The sequence below is a fragment of the Elephantulus edwardii genome, unplaced genomic scaffold (genome assembly GCF_000299155.1).
Source record: "Elephantulus edwardii isolate Elephantulus edwardi_28Jun2011 unplaced genomic scaffold, EleEdw1.0 scaffold00008, whole genome shotgun sequence".
NCBI lineage: Eukaryota > Metazoa > Chordata > Mammalia > Macroscelidea > Macroscelididae > Elephantulus > Elephantulus edwardii.
The window spans coordinates 34,331,717-34,356,696 of record NW_006399758.1 but is presented as its reverse complement, the minus strand read 5'-3'; the positions used below and the strand labels follow the sequence as shown (position 1 = coordinate 34,356,696).

The following is a 24,980-nucleotide window of genomic DNA, read 5'->3' as shown; positions in this document are numbered from 1 at the left end:
GAGCCTCAGAATCCTTGCCTCCAAGGAGCCACCCGTAGTACTCAATCATATATCACCTCAGAATGCATGACCCTGGAAGACATTATGCTGAGTGAAATATCTCAGTCACAAAGGGACAAATACCACATGGTGCCACTGTTGTAGAATAGGTCTAACATCAGGGTTGGGGTAAGACAGAAAAAAACTGACTGTTCTTCTATTTCAACATGAATTTTACCAGAGTTTACTCTCTGATAAAATTCTGTGCTTTTGTTAATGGGGTATTTTTATTATAAGAGCTTTCCAGAAACACAATTTGTTTCATTCACTTAACTGACTGATACTTGTTGAGGACTTAATTTATACTAGGTTTTTTGGGGGTTTTTTGAATTTTTTATTATTAATTTTAAATATACTAGGTTTTTTTAAAAAAATTATGTCAAATTTCTTAGCCTGTTTAATCTTTCTCTAATCCATAAATATTTATCAGCACTTCCAGTTTAGGATAATAATCAGGAAGCCTGAGAACAACAGGAGGAAATTTTATTTACTCCTATACCATCTCAGTCTGCGCTGTTCTTAAACCCATTGTCGCAGTCACTGCATCAATCCATCTCATTAAGGGTTTTCCTCTCTTTCACCGACCTTCTACTTTTAAAAACATGGTTTCCTTTCCAGGTACTAGGCCCTTCTGATAACACTCCCAAAGAGTGTGAAATGAAGTCTCTTCATCCTTGCTTCTAAGGAAAACTCTTCAATGACAGATTTGATGTTCCTTTGGCAGCCATGGTTTATTCTATATTCAAATTCTTCGTTGTTATGTATCTCAAGTCACCAGTGACTTATAGTGACCCTATGTACAATAACTCTGAACCCTGCTCTATTCTGAGCCAATCTCATCGTTTTAGATAGACCTGACCCCATTTCTCCAGTTACTGAGACAATCCATCTCATCCAGCATCTTCCCCTCCTGTGTTGTCCCTCCACCCTACCAAGTATGACGTCCTTCTCCAAAGACTGGTCCCTCCTTGGCCACATACCCAAAATGTGAGATGGAGCTTCAAAATACTTGCCTCCAGGGAGCAGCTTGGTTTCACCCTCTCTAGGATGAACCTCCTTGATCTGGTAGTCCACGGTATGTGGACTTCCTTAGCACCACAATTCAGAGGCATCAATTCTTTTTGTATAGTCCTTAGTCATTGTCCAGCTCTCTGATGCATAACAAGTAATTTCAAAGACCATGGCCTGGATCAGATGCACCTTAGTCTCCAGACTGACATCATTGCTCTTCAGTATTCTAGAGAGGTCCCTGACCACAGACATTCCCAGTGCAATTCGTCTTTTGATTTCATGACTGCTGTTGACAAGAATGTTGATTGTGGAACCAATCTCAATCTCTTCTTCATCTATCATGCAGCTGCCATTGGCTCAGTGGTGAGAATCTTTGTTTTCTCGATGAACATTGCTCAGTGCCATCATTTACTTAGCTTATACTTTCCCCTTCCTTAATCCAGGACTAGGAAATTATCTAAACTAGTATCCTTTTGTCGTGGATTTTACAGTCACAGCAGACTTAGCAAGCCCCACACTCTTCTGGCACAAGGATATGAAAATGGTCAAAGCATGGTCTCTATTCTGAAGGAGTGTGTACTCTTATGTGAAAAATAGAGCTTGCAATAAATGTTAAATAAAAAGTAGGAAAACAGATCTGTGTTTGGTACAAAATACAACAGAACACCAAAAAAGGAATTAATGAGGGTAGAGAAGAGGTGTGAGAAAGAAATAACCAATTGAAGCTAAATAGACAATGGGTTTATAATACACATCAACAAAAACAAGAATAGAAGTGAGAAAAAGCAAAGTAGTTCAATTACCATTAGTGTTTTTGTTGTTGTTGTTGTTGTTGCTGTTGTTGTTGTTCTTATATGCTATTGAGTCGCCTGCAATTTAGTTTTATAAAAATTTCTTGTAGGAGGAAGTGCAAGTTAGAAATGAAGACAGAAATGTAGTCAAAGGACCTTAGACATTCTGCCATAGAGGAAGAATAGTCTCTGAGAAGTTTCAGTGAGATAAACAATGGGGAAAATACATTGAATAATTATCCATTTATTACCAGTGTAATACTGCAGCAGTACAGTACCAAAAAATTAAGTTATTGACGAAATCCCAGTAGTCATTTCTGCCAGAATAAGCAATCTTTTTTTTTCCTCTTGTCTTCTTTTTAGTGGTTGGAGATGTGTTTTGCCAAATAACACAAAATCACAGCCCTTCTATTCAGAAGAAAACTTAGATTACCTTGCCAAGCAATGGACTTGTGTTAGCTCATACATCTGCTTAGTTAAGACAAATAAGTGTAAAAAAGAAATATATTTATCTCATTCTAAAATTCTTTACAGTTGTTCATATCCCAAACTTTGTGACTCTTGATCTAGACAAAGTGAAAGTATCATCTATAATGTTAATCCCATTCTCTAGGTCATGGTGAGATTTTAAGCCATTTCCAAAGGTGCTTGAGTGAAAATTGTTACCTCTTCCATTTCATCTGTGTTAATTATTGCTGTTAAGCGCCTTTAAGTCAACTAGGACTCATATTGACCCAATTAAAAACAAAGCAAAATCTTGCCTTATGTATCTTGCCATATGTAGGATGGCTGTACTATCCTACAACCTTTGCCATGTTTAAACCCAAGGTAATCACTGTGTCGATTCGTCTTGTTGAAGGCCTACCTCCTTTTCTCTGATCCTCCACTCTTGCAAGCATAACATGCCCAAAGTGTATGAGATAAGATTTCAATTCTTTCCAACAGGAAAAACCCTGGCTGACTTCCTCTAAGATGGGGTTGTTTGTTCTTTTTGCAGTCCATGCGATATTCAGTACTCTTCTCCAACACCACAATACAAAGGCATTAAGTCTTCTTTATTGAAGGTAGGCAAGTGAAATGATGTTGTTATGTTGTTATGTGCCGTCGAGTCGTTTCCGACTCATAGCGACCCTATGCACAACAGCCATAAACCCTGCTCTATCCTGCGCCAACCGCACCGCCTCTGACACACCCATCCCGATTACCCCAGTCACCGAATCAATCCATCTCATAGAGGGTCTTCCCCTCCTGCGTTGTCCCTCAACCCTCCCAAGCATGATGTCCCTCTCCAAGGACCCGTCCCTCCTGGCAACATGTCCAAAGTATGTCAGACGAAGCCCCAGAATCCTTGCCTCCAAGGAGTAGCTTGGTTTAATCCTCTCCAAGACAAATCCGTTTGTTTTCCTGGCAGTCCAGGGTACATTCAGTACCCTTCTCCAGCACCACAGCTCAAAAGCATCCACTCTCCTTCTGTCCTCCCTAGTCATTGTCCAACTCTCTGATGCATAACAAGCGATTGCAAATACCATGGCCTGTATCAGGCGCACCTTAGTCTCCAGAGAGACACTGTTGCTCCTGAGTACTTTAGAGAGGAAGTGATAGGATTTAATAATAATAAAAAAGACATTTTAGAAAAAGATGCATCTTTAAAGACTACAAAACATTTCCGAGTAAGTTTATCTGGACTCTAGGAAAAGAAAAAGTTGTCCTTGACAATTCTTCATCTCGAAACTGTACCTTACACAGTTTTGGGGTCTAAATTTACACCATCAGCTGGTAAAGAGCAAACGACTCAGACTCTTTAATTCCGCAAAAACCACATTACTATCAAGTCAGAACTGACTCACAGCTGACGCTCCAGGGGACTTTCATTTGCTGCAAATTGCAGAGACGATTTCCCATATTTCTCCCACAGAGCAGCTGGCGGATTCAAACCACCTGCCAATGGGTTAGCGGCCCAAATCCTTATCCAATAAGCTGCAAAAGATATTGAAATAAACCACGAAACTTTTTTTTTACCATAAAACTTAAAAATAGTGATCCGCTTGTGTGGGAATGTTGATGGGAAGGGTCATCACCATTTATACTATGCACCCTTGTGCAAATTTTTAAAAATATTTGTTTTGTTGAGAATTTTCACAGCACTGCATATACTAATTTAACAATTTCTACATCAGTAATTCAGTAGCAATGATTACCTTCTTCTATTGGTGTAAACATTCTCATCCTTCTTTTCTGATTAGTTCCTCCCCATTAACATAAATTGACTGCCCCCTAAATTTCTCACCTAATTTGTGAATTACTTTTGTTCACCTCAGCTCATATAGATAGACTTTAAAAGAGCATAATCCACAGGGTATATGTTCTTTACTAGTTAAACTAAACTATTGTTTGATTTTAAAAAAGACTTCAGGGGCTATTTTTCTTTTAAACCATTGTTTGTATTATTTTTATTACAATTAGATAGTGGGAGATAGGCTATAGATAATTAGATAAACAAGCAAACCAATGGGAATTATGATCACATTTAAACAATTCCATTCAACCACAAAATTTTGTTTAATCCTCTACTTAGAAATTATTCGCAGGGGTGTTTTGACTCTCCAAAGTTGGTAAACAGAGTTCAAATCATCCAAACAGAAGTGATTTACTGCTTTTTAAGCCAAAGCCCTGACTAGCTAGGGAGTTACCTCCAGGATTTAACCAGAGCAAAATCCTGATTAAATGCCTAATTGGCTTCTCTACTAAAGCAAGGATAAACGAAATACACTTCTCTACCTCCAGACAGGGTCATAAAAGCAGATTTTTTCAGAACAACCTCAGAAAGGATGTTTAAATCACTGACAGTAAAATTCAACAAGGTAAAGCCAGAAGAGGCAGATGAGAATAAAGAGAATCATCGTCCAAGTGATCCATCTCAGGCATCCACCAGACAGGTACGCGTCTCGTCTCTCAGCATTCAGTTGTAATTTCGTAATTCTTGTCTGGAAGTGGATTTTAATGAACTCTGGGATATGTACTCCAGACTGACAATTTCACTTGGAACCATCTGGCTTGCGTGTTATTTTGTCTTGGGAGGATTATAGCCATTCATTTATTTATACTGCATACGTGTACTTAAAATCAGGATAATGAATGTTTGTAGGGCTATATTCAGATTTAGAAAAACCAGCTGAAACTCAGTGCTGATTTTCACTTCTATAATCATCTGAAATGAAGTTCTTTCTAGACTATTAAATTAGTTAATGTGATTTAGTTTCAACAAAGAGTTGTGAGCATTCTGATCTCAGTAAACCCATTTTTAACATCCTTTTCCTTAAATCCGTGATTCTCATCTGGGAGCATTTTTTTGCACCTTCTAAGACATTTGACAATATCTGAAGACAATTTTGGGGGCCACCACCGAAAGAAGGCTGCTACTAGCTAGTATCCCTTATAGAGAGAGGCCACAGAAGCTATGTGCATGCTAGAATATGCAGGAAAGCGACTCACAGTATATAATTTCTCGGTTAACCATTTCAGTAGCATTAAGACTGAGAAACCCTGGTCTAGATAAATCTTTTCATAAGTTCTAAGTCTATTCAGCTGTAAAATAGAGATGGAAATATCTGCTTTGTAGGGTTATTGTGTGAACTAAGCAGTATCTACAAGGCATAGAGTTGTTAATGGTAGTGTTAATGGTAGTGGTTCTTATCTAGTTGATTCCTATGTATGGTGATGCCATATATACATTATAATAGGGTAAAACTATGCTTCATAAGGTTTTAATGTCTGATATTCCAGAAATTGAGATGCCTGTGGGTGAACCCCAACCTTTCAATTAACAGTGAATCTATGTATAAACAGATGTACTAGCCAGAATCTACTCATCTAGTAATTATTTTTATTATTTCTGTTGTGATTAATAATGTTAAGGTGACTAAATTGAAGTCCAGACTGATTAAGATATGAGCCATATTCCCTTATAATTATCTACAGAGCAACAGTGATTAATTACTTGTTAAATTTAACTTAAAAAGCTACATAAAGTTTTCAGAGCAATAGTTCTTTTTCATTCTAAAAGAGTTAGGTGAAAGAATGCAAAGTGCAAGCAGGAGTGCACGTTAGAGACCAAGGGAACACAGTTAAATGATGCATTTTTAAAAGAACGCAGAGGATAGAAAAGATAGAGGATCCTAAAAATTCGCCTTGGGGGAAAAAATCACTTTTCATTTCTGATTTACATTGAGTGCTTTGCAGTATGAGTACTGATGGCATGATGGACTGAATATTGAACTGCTAATAAAGTGGTTAAGGGTTCAAATCCATCAGCGACTCAATGAGAGCAAAAATGAGGTAATACGCTTCAGTAAAGATTTACAGCCTCAGGAACTCTGTGTGGAAAAACTCTTGTCCTCATTGACTCTATAACACAGGGTTTGTTTGCCTCTTTATTTTGGTGTTGCAATTGGTAGATGTGAATGAAGTATGTGGTTATCATTACTCCATGAAAGTACTCTTGACTTCTTTCTTACTATTTCATCAAAATAAAGAATTTTCCACACTTTATACATTATTTTCTAAGGAACCAAGTCAAATGTCAAGAATAATAACAGTGCTTCCCCTCATCGAGTCTTGCTCTGTTTCTCCCTGGGGAAACTGTTGTTGAGATGTCTAATCCTTGTCGATTATACTTATATTCAATTTGAGCACATAAAATAGGTATTGTATTATTCTTTTTCAGAGCCTGATGATGTTATGAGCCTTCGGGTAGTAGCCAGCTCATAGCTGGCCTTCCAGTGAGTTTTCAGAGGCGATTCATTGGAGAGTGCCCATCTTCCCCTCCCAAAGCAGCTGGTGAATTCAAACTGCATTCTTTAGGTTATCAATGCGAATGGTTACATCTAGCACAGAATTGCCCGGTTAAAAATTTCAGTAACATTAAGACTGTGAAACCATAATCTAGATAAATCTTTTCATTAATTCCAAGTGACTAGGCCACCAGAGCTCCCACTAAGAGCTTAATTAATAGCTACTTGCTATTCAACAGAGTGTGGAAATTATGGAACAATATCATTGATACTACATACAGGCAAAATTCTGCTGAAGATTATACAAAAATGACTACAACAGAAATTGAGCAGAGAACTACCAGAAATACAAGTTGGGATTAGAAGAGGCTGTGGCGCTAGGGACATCATAACCAATGTCAGACGGATTTTGGCTGAAAGCAGAGAGTACCAGAGCAATGTCTCTCTGTGTTTCATTGATTATGCAAAGGAATTTTCATGAAACACAGCAAATTGTGGTTAAAACTGAGAAGAACTGGTATCTCAGAAGACATGATTACGCTCATGTGAAATATATACTTGGAACAGGAAGCAGTCACCAGAACAACACAAGGTAAAATACATCACACAAAATCAGGAAATATGTGTGTCAGCGATGAATCCTTTCTCCATACCTTTTCATTCTGTATGCAGAACAGATCATTCAGGAGTAATGTGGCATTAGGACTGGAGGAAGACTCATGAACAACCTGTGTTATACAGATAGCACAACTTTCATTTCTGAAACTGAAGAGGACGTGAAGCACTTGCTGCAGAAGGTCAAGGACTGCAGTCTTCAGTATGGATTGAAGCTCAACATCAAGAAGGCAAAGATCCTCATCACTGGGTCAATTGGCAGCAATGATAAATGGAGAAGAGTCTGAGATTGTTAACATTTTCAGCTTTCTTGGATCCATAATGAACGTCTAGGTACCAGCAGTGAGAAAATGAAAAGACAAATTGCATTGGAAATATTTGCTGTCAGGTCCCTCTCCAGAGTGCTGAAGGGCAACGATTTCAGTACAGACAATAAGATGTGTCTAATTCAGACCATGATCTTCACCATTACTTGCTACACATCAGAGAGCTGGACAATGACTAAGTGTGACAGAAGAATCAGTGCCTTTAATTGTGCTGGAGAAGAACATTGAGTATACTATGGATTGTGAAGGAAACAAACAGGTCTGTGCTAGAAAGGGTAAAACCAAGTTGCTCCTTGGAGGCAAAGATTTTGAAGCTTCATCTCACATATGTTTGGCACATTTCCAGGAGGGACCACCTTTGGAAAAGGATGTCAGGCTTTGAAGGGTGAAGGAACAGTGTAGGAGAAGGAGACTGTGAATGAGAAGTACAGTAACTTGGGTAATGGGAGTAGGTCTGTCATAGGCAGTGAGATTGGCTCAGAATAGGGTAGGATTCAGAACTATCATGTATAGGGTCACTATGACTCACAGTTGAATTGACAAGGCATAAAAATAACATCACCATTTGGGGAACATTTGGGGAAATCATGCTGTAAATGCAAAAGTATAAGATTTTAATCTACCAGCTGCTTCCAGGGAGAATGATGGGCAATCAACTACGATAGATAAAACACCCGCAGAAAGCCCAGCTGTGAATCTGTTCCTACTCGATGGTACATAATAACAACAGTTCCTATCAGAAGCCCAAGTGGCAGAGTGAGTTAAGTGTTAGGCCTCTAACCAAAAGGTCAGGATTTCAAACCTTCCAGTCACTCTACAAGAAAAAAGATGCAGCAGTTTGCTTCTTTTAAAAAGACCACTATCAGAAATGTTACAAGGTGGTTCTTACTGTCCTACGGGGTTTCAGTGTGTGGGAATCAACTCAATGGCAGTGAGTGGGTAGTGTAAGGCAAGTGCTGTGCCTTCTCTGAGCACTTTGTACTTAACAGGGCAGTGCTGGAGGAATAGGCTGGGAGTTGTATTGCTCAGCCAAATGGACCCAACTCTCTGATGTTTTGAATCCACTAGCACTCTCTTCCTATACAATTTAACTCAAAACTCATTTCTATCAAGTCAGAATCCACTCACAACTGATCCCCTGGCTGGCTATAAATTCCAAGGGAGAAGATTACCTGTCTTTCTCCCGTGAGATGGTTGCTAGATTTGAGCATTGGTTGGCAATGTAACTCCTTACCCACTAGTTCACCAGGGCTCCCTCCCATGACATTTATAGTCCCTGGAAAACCTTCTGGAGGGTCAACTATGAGTTAGTTCTGACATGATACCAGTGAGGTAGCAAGAGTTATTGTCTCTAATCCTTACAACACAACATCACAGGATTTATTATAATTTGTTCTTTACACACAGCTATCAAATGGCAGACTCCAAATGGGATCCTGTTCTATCTGACTCGGCATCTGAAATTGAATCATTTCATTCCTGTACAGAAAGTACCTAGGGATGAACAAATCAACTCAACTTGCATTATATTTTAAAGTGTCATTAAAAGAGTTCAGCTTAAAGCCAAAAATATGAGTACCTGACTTCATTAGTATACCCCTTAAGAACAAAAAGAATATTGGCTAAACCAACTCACCTCAGATCTTCCTGCCCTCGGGACCAATTAAAGGGATATTTTAAAAAAAGGAGAAAAGAGGGGGGAAAATATCTTAGTGAACTTAGTGAATTGTTTTTCCATCAGAACACTATTACTTAGAAGTACTTAAACTAAGTAAAGATAGAAAACCCTTGGATATATTCCAAGCATTTCAACAGCTATAATTCATGGATGGTGATTATGAAGTCTACTAGTATCATATTACAGTATATCTTAAAAGAAATAATTGGAGAATATGTGTACCTGTTATTTCCAAGAACATATATTTACAAGAAAAATGCTTCCTCCACAATTTTGTTACGTATTTCTAAATAACAGATAAAGCTCATCTTTTCTTCCATACATTATAACCTTTTAAAATAGCATTGATACAAACTTCTAAAATATAAATTGCATCATTTCATACGTATAATACCTAAGGATGAACATATCAATTTACATTGTTTATGGAAGTGTCATTTAAAACATTCACTTTTAAGTAAGAAATACCAAAAGTAATTCCCACTGATCAATACAAATAGTTCAGAACTATAAGAATAGCACAAATTCTATTAAAATAAAACTGCATTTGTGTACCCATAAAGACTGGAGGAAATTATTATGAGTAGCATGATAATATGGTCCAAAAGGACTCGATTCGAGTCTGAAAGCATTAATACTACATTATAACTACACCAAGGTCTAGAACTTGCTGTTGTTGGATAGTATTGAGTTGATTTCTACTCATGATTACAGAGGAGAACTGCTCCAAAGGGTTCATTTTAGCAATATTCTTTTTCTCTTTCTTTAACATTTCATTATGGTTTGGATGAACACTTGCACAGTAAATTAATTTCCCATTCAATATTTGTATGTGTTTTGTTTCATGATATTATTTACAATCTCCTCAATGTAATAGTAGCACTCTTCCCATTTCCTCTTTGGTTTCCTCCTACCCTTAGTCCTTCTTTCCTGACCCTGCCTTCTGAACTTTGTAAACAAATGTTCCTCATTAGGTCTTATATGATTGTTCTGAGGACTGTTATTGTTTACTTTATAAGCCTTTCTAGGAGGTAAATCTAGCGGTGGCTTCAATTACATTTCTGAAGGGTGTCGAAAGACTACATAGTCTAGGGTTATACCGATCTCTATCAGACAAGCTAATCTTTTTTATTATTTTGAAATTGCTTCTACATTGTCTTCTTGTATGATCTCACTCGGAGTGGTTGATAGTGGTAGGAAGTCACCATCATCTGGTTTTTCTGTTCTCAGGTAAGTGGAGGCTATAGTTCACATGGTCCATTTGTCCTTTGGATTCATTAAGTCCTTGAGTGTTTTAGTTTCTTCACTCTTTTGTTTCAGATGAGGAAAGATTAATAGTTGAATATTACCTCTCCAAAGCTTTTTAGAACCCAGTCTATAACCATCAAACCATCAAAACAGAATGGACATCATTATCTTTGTAGACTTTGTAGATCACCAGGTCTTTCTCTCTCAAATAACTGATTGTTGAGAACTTGTTTGTGTCAGCTATGCTCCTTCCACACCTTACTGCCTGTATTCAAAAAAGCTAAGCATTTTCCTGTTCAATAACCTTTATTTGTGTTAGATGTTGCCAAGATGCTTCAGACTCAGTGATCCTATGTAGAGCAATGAAATGATGTCTGGTCCTGTGCCATCCTCATAATCCTTGCTATGTTTAATTCATTGCTATATCAGCTTTGCTAGTCTCTTTTAGGATCTTCCCTTTTTGCTGTACTTTTTTAAAGTGCTAAAGAATAAGGATGTCACTCTAAAGACTAAAGTGTATATAGATAAACACTTTATATATATGATAGATAGATAGATAGAGATATATGATTGATATAAAGATGATGTGTGTGTGAGAGAGAAAGAAAAGAAGAAGGAGGAGGAGGAGGAGGAAAAGAAAGAGAGAGAGACTCAAGCTTGATTCAGTCAAGTCCCTTGCTGCATTCACCATGTTGAGGGTCTTCCTTTCTTCACCGTCCTTCCACATTTCCAAACATGATGTTCTTCTCCAAGGAATAGCGTCTCCTAGAAACATGCCCAAAGTATGCAACATCAAGTTTTGCCATCCTTGACTCTAAGGAGCACTCTGGCTTCACCTTCTCTAAGACATATCTGTTTGTTCTTTTGACAGTCTGTGAGATATTCAGAACTCTCTTCCAACACCTCAACTGACATAACTCAGGATCTTGCTATACATGTGAAAGTTGGACAATGTAAAAGGAAGATTGTAGAATAATAGATATTTCAGAATTGTGGTATCAGCAAAGAATATTGAATTTACCTTGGACTGCCATGAAAAATAAGCATATCTGTTTTGGAAAAAGTACAGTCAGAATGCTCCTTGGAAACAAGGCTAGTGAGACTTATTTTCGACATGTTGTCAGGAAGAGCTACTTCCTGGAGAATAACATCATACAGAGTAAAGTGGAGGATCAGCTCAAGGAGAGTAGGACCCTCAATGACATGGACTGATTCCGTGGCTCTAACAATGGTCTAAGTACAACAGTGATAATGTGAATGGTGCAAGAATGGGCAGGATTTTGCTGTGTTGTGCTTAGAGTAGCTACATGAATCAGAGTCATAGAATTCACTCAATAAATGCCTCTTGAGCATCTTACTTATGATATTGTTTTCTTTTTTTAGCTATATACAATTTTTTAAACTCAACTATATTAGATTATTTTTCCAAAAAGTTGGCTGAGAACTAGCTATATCAAATGCAAATATATTTTCCAGAAAATATTTAGAAAGTTATATCTGATCTAGAGTCCTAGGTCAATTCTACTCTATAGACTTCTACAATCAAAAAGTTTATAGGACAATTTTGCTGCTTTATTCACAACAACAAATGCACAGAAATAATTGAAATGCCTATTAACAGAAAAATGAATAAGCATACTGTGATATTATAGGTAACATCCTTTACTTTGTGTGCTACTCTGATATTTGAATAAATCATTAATGGTACAAAATTCTGTCATTCTATCTTATTCCTCATTTCTGTTGTATACTAAGAATTAATAAAGATAGCATACTATGAAATCATAAAGAACAATAAGTCTGAGAAACAGAATATAATATGGATGGATATGAAGCACACAATGTTCAATAAAATAACTGAAATGTATAAAGGCAAAGATTGTGTGATCACTCTTTTGTAAGAACAAAAGAACATATATATAAAGAGAGATACCAGCATTCATAGTTGATTACCAAAGAGAAGAGGGAAAAGTATAGGTTAGAACATGTTGTTGTTATTGTTGTTATTGCTGCTGCTTTTATGTGCTGTCGAATCCAGTGGATTTTCCAGGGGCTATAAATCGCATGGAAGGAGACTGCACATCTTTCTCTAGTGGGCAGCTGGTGGATTGGAACCACCTGCTTTGGGGTTGGAAGCACAGCTTTTTACCCAATGGGCCACTGGCGCTCCCTATTTAGATCTTGGAGTCCTATTAGTTTGGAAACAGGAGGAGTGACATCAAATGTGGATGCTGTGAGCACAGCATAACCAAAGTAAAAGTGAGTGACTGAACCATATTGAAGGGTATAGCAATAATAGTATACCGGTAGTTACAGGTATGAACATAAATGAAAACAGGGAGATAAAATCAAATGCTGGTTTACATTGAGTCAATTCCAATTCGCAGTGTTCCTATAGGACAGAGCAACTGTCGCACAGGGGTACAAAGACTGTCCTTTTTTTGCAGAGTTAGACTGGCACAGCTTTCGCCCACATAGTGGCTGGTGGATGTGAGTCATCAACCTTTCATTTACCTGCCAAGCACTCAATCACCAGACACATGTAAATACCAACAACCAAAACCAAAGAGGAGGAAATAGATTTATACCAACTTTTGCAGTTAGAAATTGATTGACCATGCAATCAAGATTGATCAATAGAAATTGGTGACTGGAATGTAAAAATTGGGAACAAGGAAGAAGGATCAGCAGTTAGAAAATATGATTGTGCGACAGAAATGAGGAAGAAGAATGACAGAATTTTGTACCGTTAATGATTTATTCAAATAGCAGAGTAGCACACAAAATAAAGGATGTTTCCTATAATATCAGTGCTGTGCTTGAACAAGTCAGAGCTCTAGTAGTGTAGTCCTTAGTACCTCTTCAGTGGTTCTAAACCATCAGTGGCTCCTTAGAAGAAAGTTGGACAATTTCTTCCCTTGTGATTTACAGCCTCTGTAAACTTCCTGGAAGGTCAGCTATGGCAATGACTTTGTGTTTTTGAAAATCATTTGTAGGAGACCAAAAGGTCAATAATTATTCAAAAGCAAAATTTAATCAAAAGGAGCAGGAAAGCTAGCTAGAATAATGGAAACAGAACAAAGAATGCCCAGAAGACATTGACACATTGTGGTAAATGTAATGAATTTCAATGAAAAAATTATGTGGAATTTATTAGATGAGAAGCTAACCTGTGTAAATGTTCATTAAAACATTTATTAAAATATTATATAAGAATTATTAAAGTTTATAAGATAAAAGAATTGATTTAGTTGTACTTGGAAAAATAAGAAACTTCCACTCTTGCTTCTTCCTTGTTTCTTATCAAATGGAAGAGACAGAGAAAACTACTCCACCTGGTCATTTCCTAAATTGCTGAGCTCAGAGGAACACTGGCAAAGACAGCAGCTAACAGCAGCAGTGAAGGTGAATGTGGAAAGGAAGAGAAGCTGCAGGCAGTGAGATTGAGAAGATGGCTATGCTTGTCCATTTAGACAAGAACCAGGCAATCTGTTTTCTTCTAGCAAAACCAAAAGCAACACCAATTGTTGTTGCTGTTATGTGCTATTAGTTGTTTGCAACTCATAGCAACATATTCGCAACAGCTCTGAACCCTGCTCTACCCTGAGCTAACCTTATTGTCTCTGACACATCCAGCCCTATTCCCCCAGTCACTGAGTCAATCCATTTTATCCAGGGTCTTCCTTTCTTACATTGTCCCTCCACCCTTCCTCCCAATCATGATGTCCCTCTCCAAGGAATGCCGAAAGTATGCCTGGTACAAACTGAAGCTATTAGTAATCTCAGCCTCTTCACTGTCTATCATGCTGCTGCCAATTGGCCCCGTGATGAGAATCTTTGTTTTCTTGACATTGAGCTTCAATTCATATTAAAAAGTAGTCAAATTAGACCAGATTCATAGCTTTCCCTTCAGTATGTTTTCAGGAACTCTAAATCACACAGGAAGAGATTGTCCATCTTTCTCCCAGGGAGCCACTGCCTGGTGTATTCAAACTACTTGCTTGGAGGTAGAGGCACAACTCTTGATGCACTAAACCACCAGAACTTCCTTTTTATTTATACCAACCACAGAAATTAATCAATAAACGTACAGCTCTTCACACAGGAACAATTGTTTCTTTCTAAGATTTTTCTCATAGAAAAGAATAACATGAACTCATAATAATTGCTTTATCTATCTTCTGCTCCTTTAAAAAAACCCAAAACATTTTAGAGTTGCATTTTCAAGAATTACTGTTGTTAGAAAATACAAATAATAAACTTGTTGTCTGTGATTACTTTATTCTTGCTTCCTTGTTCTGATAGGCACAGTCTCAGCCACCCACTGATCGTGTCAAGGATGACAGAGCTACATTTTGAAGGATATCTTAGATACTTGAGCAAGTGATGAACCAGGGTCAATGAATTTATCAAGAGAAGAAAGATGAGAAACATGAGTGAAAATCCTAAACCACCTTCTTCGCTCAACCACTCTAAATTCTACCCCTATATTATTATACCAAACTCAGGGCTGTGAGACAGTGAGAAACGTGACAAAACAATGTGGTAACCACACTGTGGACAAAAATAAAAGCAGCTTTCTGGAGTCAAATAGTGTGGAAGTCTAGGATGATTATTGAACAAAGGAATTGAACTCGGTCATTTAAATGGATAAATAACCGTTTTTAGTGCAGCACAGATAAAAGATCACTTTCAATGATTGCATTGATAGTTGAATTTTAAAAACTGTTATCCTTTATACTCAATTTCCTTTTTATGTACATTCATCACGTATAATTTCTTTTTTTTTTTCTCCAAGGGAGAAAGTAAAAATGAGAAGAAATCTCACAAAACCAAGATATCTCCAGTCACATATGAAGAAGTGGACACCAAAGTACAAGGTCAGAAGATAATCTGTAAGGGAAAAAATATTAGAAGTAAATGCAAATTTCTCTGAAAGATCTTATGTAGTAAAATTTTGCCCTTGATGAGGTAAATTATCTAGGATCAGTCTTTAAAGGAGCTGAATACTTGGGACAACATTACACTCTTTTATCCATTAAACAGATTTGTTTTTTATTATTATTTTATACTGGTTTATTTACGAAGTTGGTTTAGATTTTTTTCCACATCGAATCGTTTCCATTTCCTTCACCACCACCTCCTCCACCCATTAAACTGTATGATACATACTTTTTAAAGAACCACCTGCAACATGCCATAGACAGTGCAAAGGCTGAAGATGAGACAATGAACAATATGGGTAACATCTTGGTAAATGGAATTTACATTGTAGACAAAATGAAAGGGACAATTTCAGCTAATGATAAGGGTTACAAAGATTAAAAAAATGTATAGATTATATTTGTCTAAAAGTTTAATATTCATAGCTCTGATCATCTCCTCAAACTCTCTCTCCATTAAATATCTTACTATCAAGTATTGACTTGTCTGCCACAAAAAAGAGAAGCTGAAATCTCATCTCTTGGGGCCTGGAACCTATGACCTTGTTCGGAAGTGGGATCTTTAAATATGTTATCATTTCAGTTAATTTTAAATCATACAAGAAAAGATGCACAGAGTGACTGGTAAAGTATGAAAAAAGACTTACATGCCAAGGAACACTTGAGGGTAATAGATGCTTAGAAAGAAAGAATTGTCCTTTTCAGAGCCTTCAGAAAGAACATAACCCTGCCAAAAAAAGAATAATACTCTAGATTAGGACTAAAATCCTCCATAATCATGAGACAATAGGTTTCTGTTGTTTAAAGGGCTTATCTTTGTGGCATTTTGTCAATAAAGTGGACTTAAGAAACTAACACACACATCTACTCTGAAGACTATCATACTCATCTATCTCTGTTAATGATTCCAAACCCATATCAATGTTCTACTACAATTACGATCCATAATTATTTCATGGATTTCCATAACTATAAACATCACTATCCATGACTAATAATATCCATAACTGTGTTCCACTACCAACCCAAGAGAAATCAAATCAAAACCAGTCACTGCTGTTCCAACTCATGGTGACCCTCCCTCTTTCTTCCAAGGAATGGCTGGTAGGTTTAACTGTCTGTTCACAGCCTACTTAACCTACTAAGCCACCAAGGCTGAGCTCTTCCTTGTTCCTTTCAAATAAGTTCCCCCTTCTCCTGAATCTTTAAAATTCTATTCCTAACTCATGCTTTTATTTCTCTTTCTATATTGCTTTCACTGGAAATGAGTCAGGAACTTCCATGATGTTATTGGATTTTTTGTTTATTTGGGGGGGGCGGTTAGATTCTGTTGAGTTGACTATAACCTCATGAACAGCAGGTCTGAACCTTGTTCTATCCCAAGCCATTCTCACAATCTCTGAAACACTCAAGCCTGTTGCTGTAGTCATTGTGTCAATCCACCTGGTTGAGGGTCTTCCTCTCTTTTGTTGTTTCTGCACCTTCCCAAGCATGGTGTAGCTCTCCAAGGAGTAATCTCTCCTATGTGATATAAAGCTTCATCATCTTTGCCTCTGAAAATCACTCTGACTGTACCTTCTTCAAGACAGATCCGTTTATTCTTTTGGAAGTCCATAGGATATTCAGTACTTTTCTCCAATACCACAGTTCACAGGCATTAATTCTTCTGTTACCCTTATCCATTCTGTCATTATTGTCTGGCTCTTGGAAACATAACACATGACTGAAAAGACCATACTCTCAATAATGCCACCTTAGTCTTCAAACTGACATAATTTCTCCTCAATATTTGGAAATATGCATGACTACAGACTTTCCCAGTACCTCTTCTGATCTCCTGAATGCTGGTACCCAGTGTATTGATTGTAATCCAAGTGAGATGACATTATTGACAATCTCATTTTTTTCCCATCTACCATGATGGTGTCTATAGATCCAGTGGAAAGAATTTTGTTTTCTTGGCATTGAGATGCAACTTGTTTTGAAGATAGCAGTGTTTAATCTTCTGCAGCAAGTGCTTCAAGCCCTCCTCACTTTCAGCAAGCATGGTTGTGTCATCTGCATAATTAAAGTTATTGATGAATCTTCCTCCAATCCTAATGTCACATTCTTCTTTATAGAGTCTAGGTTCTTGAATAACTTTCTCAGCATACAGATTAAAAAGGTATAGAGAAAGGTATAGGAACTTTCTTAATGATCCTCAAATCTCCTTTCCAATTCCAGCAATGGCATTCTGGTTTAAGCCCTTTTTAACCAACCTGCACACTGGTGGGCCCGTTACCTGGTCTCATCTGGCTGGAAGTCTGTTTCAGCCAATCTCTCTGTCCTTTTCAGCCAGCCTATTCAATATTAGCAGACTACAAAGTTCTCCAGTGATCTCATATTGCCTACAGAACTGTATCTTGATGTCTCCACCTGACTTTGTTGGCCTTGCTCTCAGCCTTCCTTTCTAGGCCACATCTTCTGTTTCTCTCCAGTACAAATACGCCAGACAAAAACGATAAGGGAATAATTAGAATAGAGCATGCTGCTATTAAAAAAATGAAGGTGGTGCTCTGGTGACCTATTGACAAGAAGCTGAACTGCCATCCTGAAGGCACATGGTTTGAAGCCACCAGTTGCCCCACAGGAGAAGGACTGGCAATTTCCTCCCATGAGAATAACTGCCTCTGAAAACCTGCCAGAGGATCAGCTATGGGTCACTTTTGACTTTATTGTACATAACACAAACACCAAGCAACATTAAACCTAAAAAAAAAATGCTATTAGCCCCTTATTTCTACAAGGCTAGAAAAAAAATTTTATGTACCCTATAATAGGCAAAATCTATGATGGATTAATGACTATCATTTTACTAAAACAAAATTTTTAAGTGAGGCACAATTGAAGTTCATACTAGACAAAATTTCTATCTTTGTAGTGGTAAAAATAAATATATGAAAATTTCAAGCAAGACTGTAAATAAAGCAATATACTACAAATATTATTATAGATTTTAAAAAATACTTGGCAAAGGATATGACTATTATAACCAAAATTACCATTCTGAGTATAGTGCCCTCAACTACTGTCATACTTAGTATGCTATTATTTAAGAGAAATGCATAGGATATATGTGAAGAGAATAGCTGTATTTAACTAAGAGATGGAGAATAAAACTTAATAATTAGAATATTTTTTCCAACTAGGATGGTAATAAAATAAAAATGCTAATTTTTCCTATACTTATCTATAGGTAGATTATTTTTAAATTTTTTTTACAATCTCTTCCATATTCAACAATATAAAATATTATAAAAACAAGGTGGATAAAATTGACTTTCATTTTCTTGATCTATTTTATTTATTCAATTACTTTTATGTGTACATACATGTATACATATTGTGTGTGTTTTGAAAACCAAGTCTAGATTTTAACCATTCAAATTAGAACAGAGATTGAGTCTTCACATTTGTCTTTACTCTGCATTTTCATTTCGGCCACGATGATGATAAAGTAGTGTTTCCCAAATAGATAATAAAAATGTAGTTCTTTGAGAAAAAAAAAACGAGTCCAACATGAATGTAATAATATTGACCTTAACTAATGGCTACTCCTTAACAACCCAATTGTTAGATTGTTGTTGTTAAGTGCCATTGAGTCGCAGGCGACTCACAGCGGCCCTATGAAGGAGAGTCCTTGACGCTTTGCAATTATTTGCTATACATCAGAGAACTGTACAATGATTAGGGATGATAGCAGGAGAATTGATGCCTTTGAGCTGTGGTGCTGGGAAAATATATTGAATATACCGTGGACTGCTAAGAGAACAAACAAGTTCATCCTGGAGAGGGTGAAGCCAGGCTGCTCCTCAGAGGCAAGGATTCTGAAGCTTCGTCTGACATACTTTGGACACGTTGCAAGGAGAGATCAGTCCTTGGAGAGGGATGTCATGCTTGGGAGGGTGGAAGGACAGACAGCACAGGGAAGGAAGACCCTCAATGCGATCGATTGATTCAGTCCCTGGGGTAATGGGGATAGGTGTGTTGGAGACAATAAGATTGGCAAGGGATAGAGCAGGGTTTAGGGTGGTTGTATGTAGAGTCACTTAGAGTCACACGTGACTCAGTGGCACATAACAACAACATGACATATTACTGAAAAAATATCTAAAAATAATAAGACTCCATTCGGGTAAAAGTCCGCATATATTAAAAATTATTAAATAATGGTACGCATATACCAAGTCATTGTTGTTGTTATTAGGGTCCATCAAGTTGACTTCAACTCATAGACACCCTAGGAAAAGCTGATCTGAAGCTTGCCCTATCCTGTACCATCTTTACAATGTCTAATATGCTCCAGCCCATTGTTAGAGTCGCTGTGCCAATCCATCTTTTTGAGGGTCTTCATCTCATTCCATAATCCTCCACTTTTTCTAGCATTTTTTTTCCAAGGGGGCATAATAAAACATGTTCTGTCTTTTTGTCAACAATCAAAGGAGGGGGAAATCCTTTTAAAGATCATATAATAATTTTCAAATAATGAAATGCATAATATACAATGGAATTGGCAAATGGCAATCTTGGAAGAAAAGAAATAATCTATAGTAGTAACCAAGTCCATACGTGCCAAAGGAAGACAACAAACAAACAAACAAAAAAAAAAAAGAAGAAGAAGAAGGAAAGAAAGGAAAAAGGCACCACAAAATTATCCAGATAATTCAAGGCTTAATGGCATGAAACCAGGGATAATACCTTTGAAAGGCCAAGTTTGTCTTCGTCTTTGCTGTACTTGTTTTAAAAGTCTATTTGTAAGCTTATATTTTCACAGCTGGTAATGAAAACTTATTTTATGGAAGCTTCATTTAACAGGATTACTTGAGTGGGAAAGAAAAAATTGTTTCATTTAGAATTGCAGGCTTAGCATGTCTTCAAAGACATTAATAGGACTAGGAGTTATATTTAAGATATTTGCTCTTGAAAAAGCAAAATTATTAGTGTTTAAAGATAGCCTTTTATATGGCCTTGGTATTTTTGTTTTCTTTACTTCCAAACACGCAGGTGCAATGTTATAATCTCTGCAGATGTTGATTTCTGATTATAGAACTCTTATCTTCTGCAAAGCATGGTTTAATTTATATCTGCCATGGAGATGAAGAGCATAACATATTTCATATTCAAATAAAGATAAGTTGCTAATGTCCTCTTTTGATTACAATCATCTTTCTTGGGCTTCAACTTCACAATGTAGTAGATTAAGTGCTTCTTGAAATAAACATTTTGGTACCAGCACAAGATATGTAAATGGTTTACCTGTTGGTTTATGATGTTATAAAGTGGCTGCATTTGGGTGGAAACAGGTCAGCAAGGGATATCCATAGTTAGTATGGTGTGATAGACTGAAAATGGTCCCCAAAGATTTCTACATCCTATTCTCTGACATCTATGAAGGTAACACACATATCAAAAGAAACCTTCTGTTATGTTTAAGTTAAGAATATTAAAAGGATTATTCTGGATTAATCATATGAGTCCAGTGTAATTACAAAGGTCCTCATAAAAGAGAATTAAGGTGGAAGAAGATGGGATAATGAAGGCTGTAGCGGTTATGCTATGAAGATTTGAAGCCACTAGTCAAGGAATGTCATTGGTTTCAAGAAGGTGAGAAAGATAAGGTGCATAAATAATTTCTTTTAAAAGGATCAGCATAGACCGTTTTTTTAAGAGGCAAAGGTTAACTATGTCCCAAATGTCCAACTTTTATCAAACTCCTGTACCACTCCATCATTTTTAACATCAAGGTCTTCTTCCCTCCATACTCTCATTCTCTTTAGGGTTCCATAAGTCTCTTATCTTATAGAACTTACAAAATGTCTCACAACCTAGCAAGGAAATAGCTCACCTGGTTGTAAAAGCTGGCAAGACTCAAATCTGTGGGTTAGGTGTCAGCCTGGTGGATCCTTCTCACTAATGTGTTTGCCAGAGCTGATGAGTCCAGACCTGCAGAACAGAAGATAGGATGCTGGACTACAAGGCTGCAGAAACTGGTGAACAGGATAGATGCTGGATTTCAGAGAGAAAGAAAGAAAGGAAACTTTGCTAGAGTATTCCTACAAATTGGATACAAAGCAGACTCTCAAGGAAGCAAAGGTGGTAATTTGAGTCACACCTTGTAGAGAGGCAGTCACTCAAGATACATCTCACTCAAACGCTACCTCTTTAATATACTGAAAAACTCAGTCCAAAATGAGATCTCAAAGACGGGCATGGTTTTTCTTTTTGTTTACCTCTGAGTTGGAAGTGACCCATAGCTGACCCTCCAGTGGGTTTTCAGAGGCAGTAAATAGAGTAGGAGGAGAGTGTTTATCTTTCTTCCATGGAGCAGCTTGTGGATTTGAACATGTGACACTGGGTTGGTAGTGTAATTAATGCAACTAAGCTACCGGAGTTCCAACCACAGGCATAGAATCTACCAAATATTACAAAATGGAGAATATGTCTAGGGTGACAGAGTAATTCACTATGCTGCCTAAGGAAGCAGATTCTCTCTTTAGTCATTGGGAAGGCAGCAGCTCTGAAGGTCCATCTTAGTCTTCTGGCCTCCTGACTGTAGGAGAAGAGCCTCATGCTGTTTTAAGCTATGATTTGTGGGGAATTTGTTACAGCAACAATAGGAAACTAATATATATGCTTAAAACTATTCTATGTTGTTATTAAGTGCTATCAAGTAAGGTACAACTCATAGTGACCTTATGAACAACAGACTTGAATCCTGTTCTAGCCTGTACCATCCTCATCTCTGATGCACTCAAACCTATTCCTACAACCATCCTGTCAATCCATCTAATTGGAGGTCTTCTCCTTCACAGACCCTCCACCTTTCTAAGCATGATCCGTCTGTCCAAGAAATAGCTTCTCCTAGCAATACTTCCAAAGTATGAGAGATGAAGCTTAGCCATCCTTGCTTCCAAGTAGCGCTTTGGCTGCACCTGTTCCAAGATACATTTTTTTTTCATTCTTTTGGTAGTCCATGGGGCGTTCAATATTCTTCTCCAACACCATCATTCAAAGGCATCAATTCTTCTTCTGTCATCTTTATTCATTGCCCAGCTCTCAGCAGTATAGTAAATGATTGGAACGAATACGGCCTGTATCAGGCACACCTTAATCTACAAACTGACATTTTTGCTCTTCAGTATTTTAGAGAGGTCCCAGGCCTTGTCTAAAGCAATCCATCCCTTAATCTTCCAACTGCTGGTACCAAGTGTGTTGATTGTGGATCCAAATATGACAGAATCATTGACAATTTAACCTTTTCTCCGTCTATCATGATGTTACTTATCACTCCAGTGGTAAAGACCTGTGTTTTGTCGATTGTGAGATGTAATACATACTGAAGAATATAGTCTTTGATCTGCAGAAAGTCTGTCAGGTCTTCCTCATGTTCAGCAAGCAAGGTTGTGCCATCTGTATAATGTAGGTTGTTGATGAGTCTTCCTCAAATCCTGATGCCACATTCTCCTTCATAGAGTCTGGCTTCTCGAATGATTTGCTCAGCATATTGAACAGTTAAGAAAAAAGGATATAACCCTTACATATACCTTTCCTGATTTTAAATGATACAGTGTTCCTGTTTCATTGTGACAACAGCTTTTTAGTCCAAGTATAGATTTTGCATGAGCATAATTAAGTGTACTGAGACACTCCATCTTTCTGATAATTCAAATACACCTACTGCTCAGTGGTACTAAGGTGAGCAATTTCATATGTGCTCTAAAGCCTCCAAAACCCTTCTTCTGCAAAATTCATCACCCCATTCCCAGACTTTTAGATGCAAATTACAAAAGTTGCATTTAGGGTGGAAGGGTGGGCAAGGAGAAAAGTGCAACAATAAAGGAATGAAAATCCAAAGTCTCTGTAAACTTTCATTAAAATCAATTTAAAACAAAAAAGAAAAAAAATAGGTCAAAGGTTGAAATTAGTGATACATTCTTATTTTCAAATATATTTTATTTAATGTTAAAAAAAAGTTGCATTCTCTCCATGTCTCTTGTGCCCAGTGCCTTTTCTGCACCAAAATCTCCTGGTTCCAAATATAGCTCGGCTCCAGGGAGACAAATCACAGAGCTCACCTTATTCTATCATCATTTGCATAGACTGATTCTGCCTGTATCTCTATTTCAAATCTACTGAAGTTCTGGTGGCTTAGTGATAAGGAGCTGCACTGCTAAACCGAAGGTATACAGTTCAAATCCACTTGCTACTCCCTGGAAGAAAGTTGGGCAGTCTCCTCCAACGCAATTCATTGTCTTTAAAAACACACTGGATGGTCAGTTATAAGTTGGTTTTAACTAGATGATACATAACAATAACTTTATTTCCACTCAGCGAACTCTCAACTTGGTCAACATCTATGAAAACTATTTCTTTTTAAATTATAAACTGAGTTCTTAGTTTATAACAAGCTATGATATTTTCAGTTGTTCCATAGACATCTGTAAGTTGAACAATGTATAAGGAAGATCACAGATTTGATGCCTTTGAATTTTGGTCCTGGCAAAGAGTATTAACTATCTTAAAACTTCCAAAATAACAAACAAATTAGTCTTGTAAAATGTACAATGAATGTGGTCCTTAGTGGCAAGGATGCTAAAAACTTAGTCTCATATACTTTGAGCATGTTTTCAAGTGGGCCAGTCCTTGGAAAATGACATACTGAGAAAGGTCAGTAAAAGAGAGGAAGACCCTCAACATGATACATTGGCACAGTGACTGTAATAATATAGTTTCCAGCATGTGGGAGATAGTAAGGATGGTTCAGAACACTGCAAGGTTATATCAACAGGACAGTTCTCAAAAGATGCAGAACATCAACACGGATAGAAGGTGAAAAGATATTTACAGGGTAATCTTAAGAGGTCATATTTTGTATCATTCAAAAAGAAGAGTCCTACTATTAACATGCATCAGTTGAACAATATTCTTTCACATCGTTACAAATTCTTTAATTAAATAATAAAACTTTGTTTCTGGCCTCAGTAGTAACAATTAGATAACCTAATTTGTCTAGTAAAGAACAGGAAAATAACTAGACTGTGTACTCACATTTAATTGATATGAGTCAGTAAAGATTTCACCATAGAAGAATAATCAGCTAGATTGGCGTGTGAGGTATTTCTATGACAATTTTAGTAGCATAGGCCAATTCCCATAAGTCTCAGTCTTGTTCTTCAGCTAAAATTTAAGTTTTTGTTGTTGTTGTTATGGTTGTTGTTGTTGTTGTTGTTAGGTACCATCGAGTTGCGTATGACTTATAGCAACTCTGTGAACAAAATATCTGAAATCAATCCTGTCCTGCACCATCCTCACACTTCCTGACACACAAAAGCCCATTGCAGCAGTCACTGTGTCAATCCACCAGGTAGAGGATCTTCGTCTCCTTCATTGACCCTCCACCCTTAATCACAGTACAGCAAACTGACAAACAAGTGCTACAACACTTATAACTAACTTCCAATCAGGGTTCGACCACTACGCTACTAAAAACATCCTCTTTG

At 37.2% G+C, this 24,980-nt stretch overlaps 1 protein-coding gene across 1 annotated transcript in view; it reads left to right on the top strand.

The window, feature by feature from the left end:
• The first annotated feature begins 4,669 nt into the window (after window positions 1-4,669).
• Window positions 4,670-24,980, top strand: part of CNGB3 (cyclic nucleotide gated channel beta 3) — a 244,371-nt gene continuing 224,060 nt past the window's right edge. Inside the window, exons 1-2 of the mRNA XM_006880559.1 lie at window positions 4,670-4,777; window positions 15,297-15,378. Coding sequence (XP_006880621.1) covers window positions 4,670-4,777; window positions 15,297-15,378 — 190 coding nt within the window. The remainder of the gene's footprint in view (window positions 4,778-15,296; window positions 15,379-24,980) is intronic.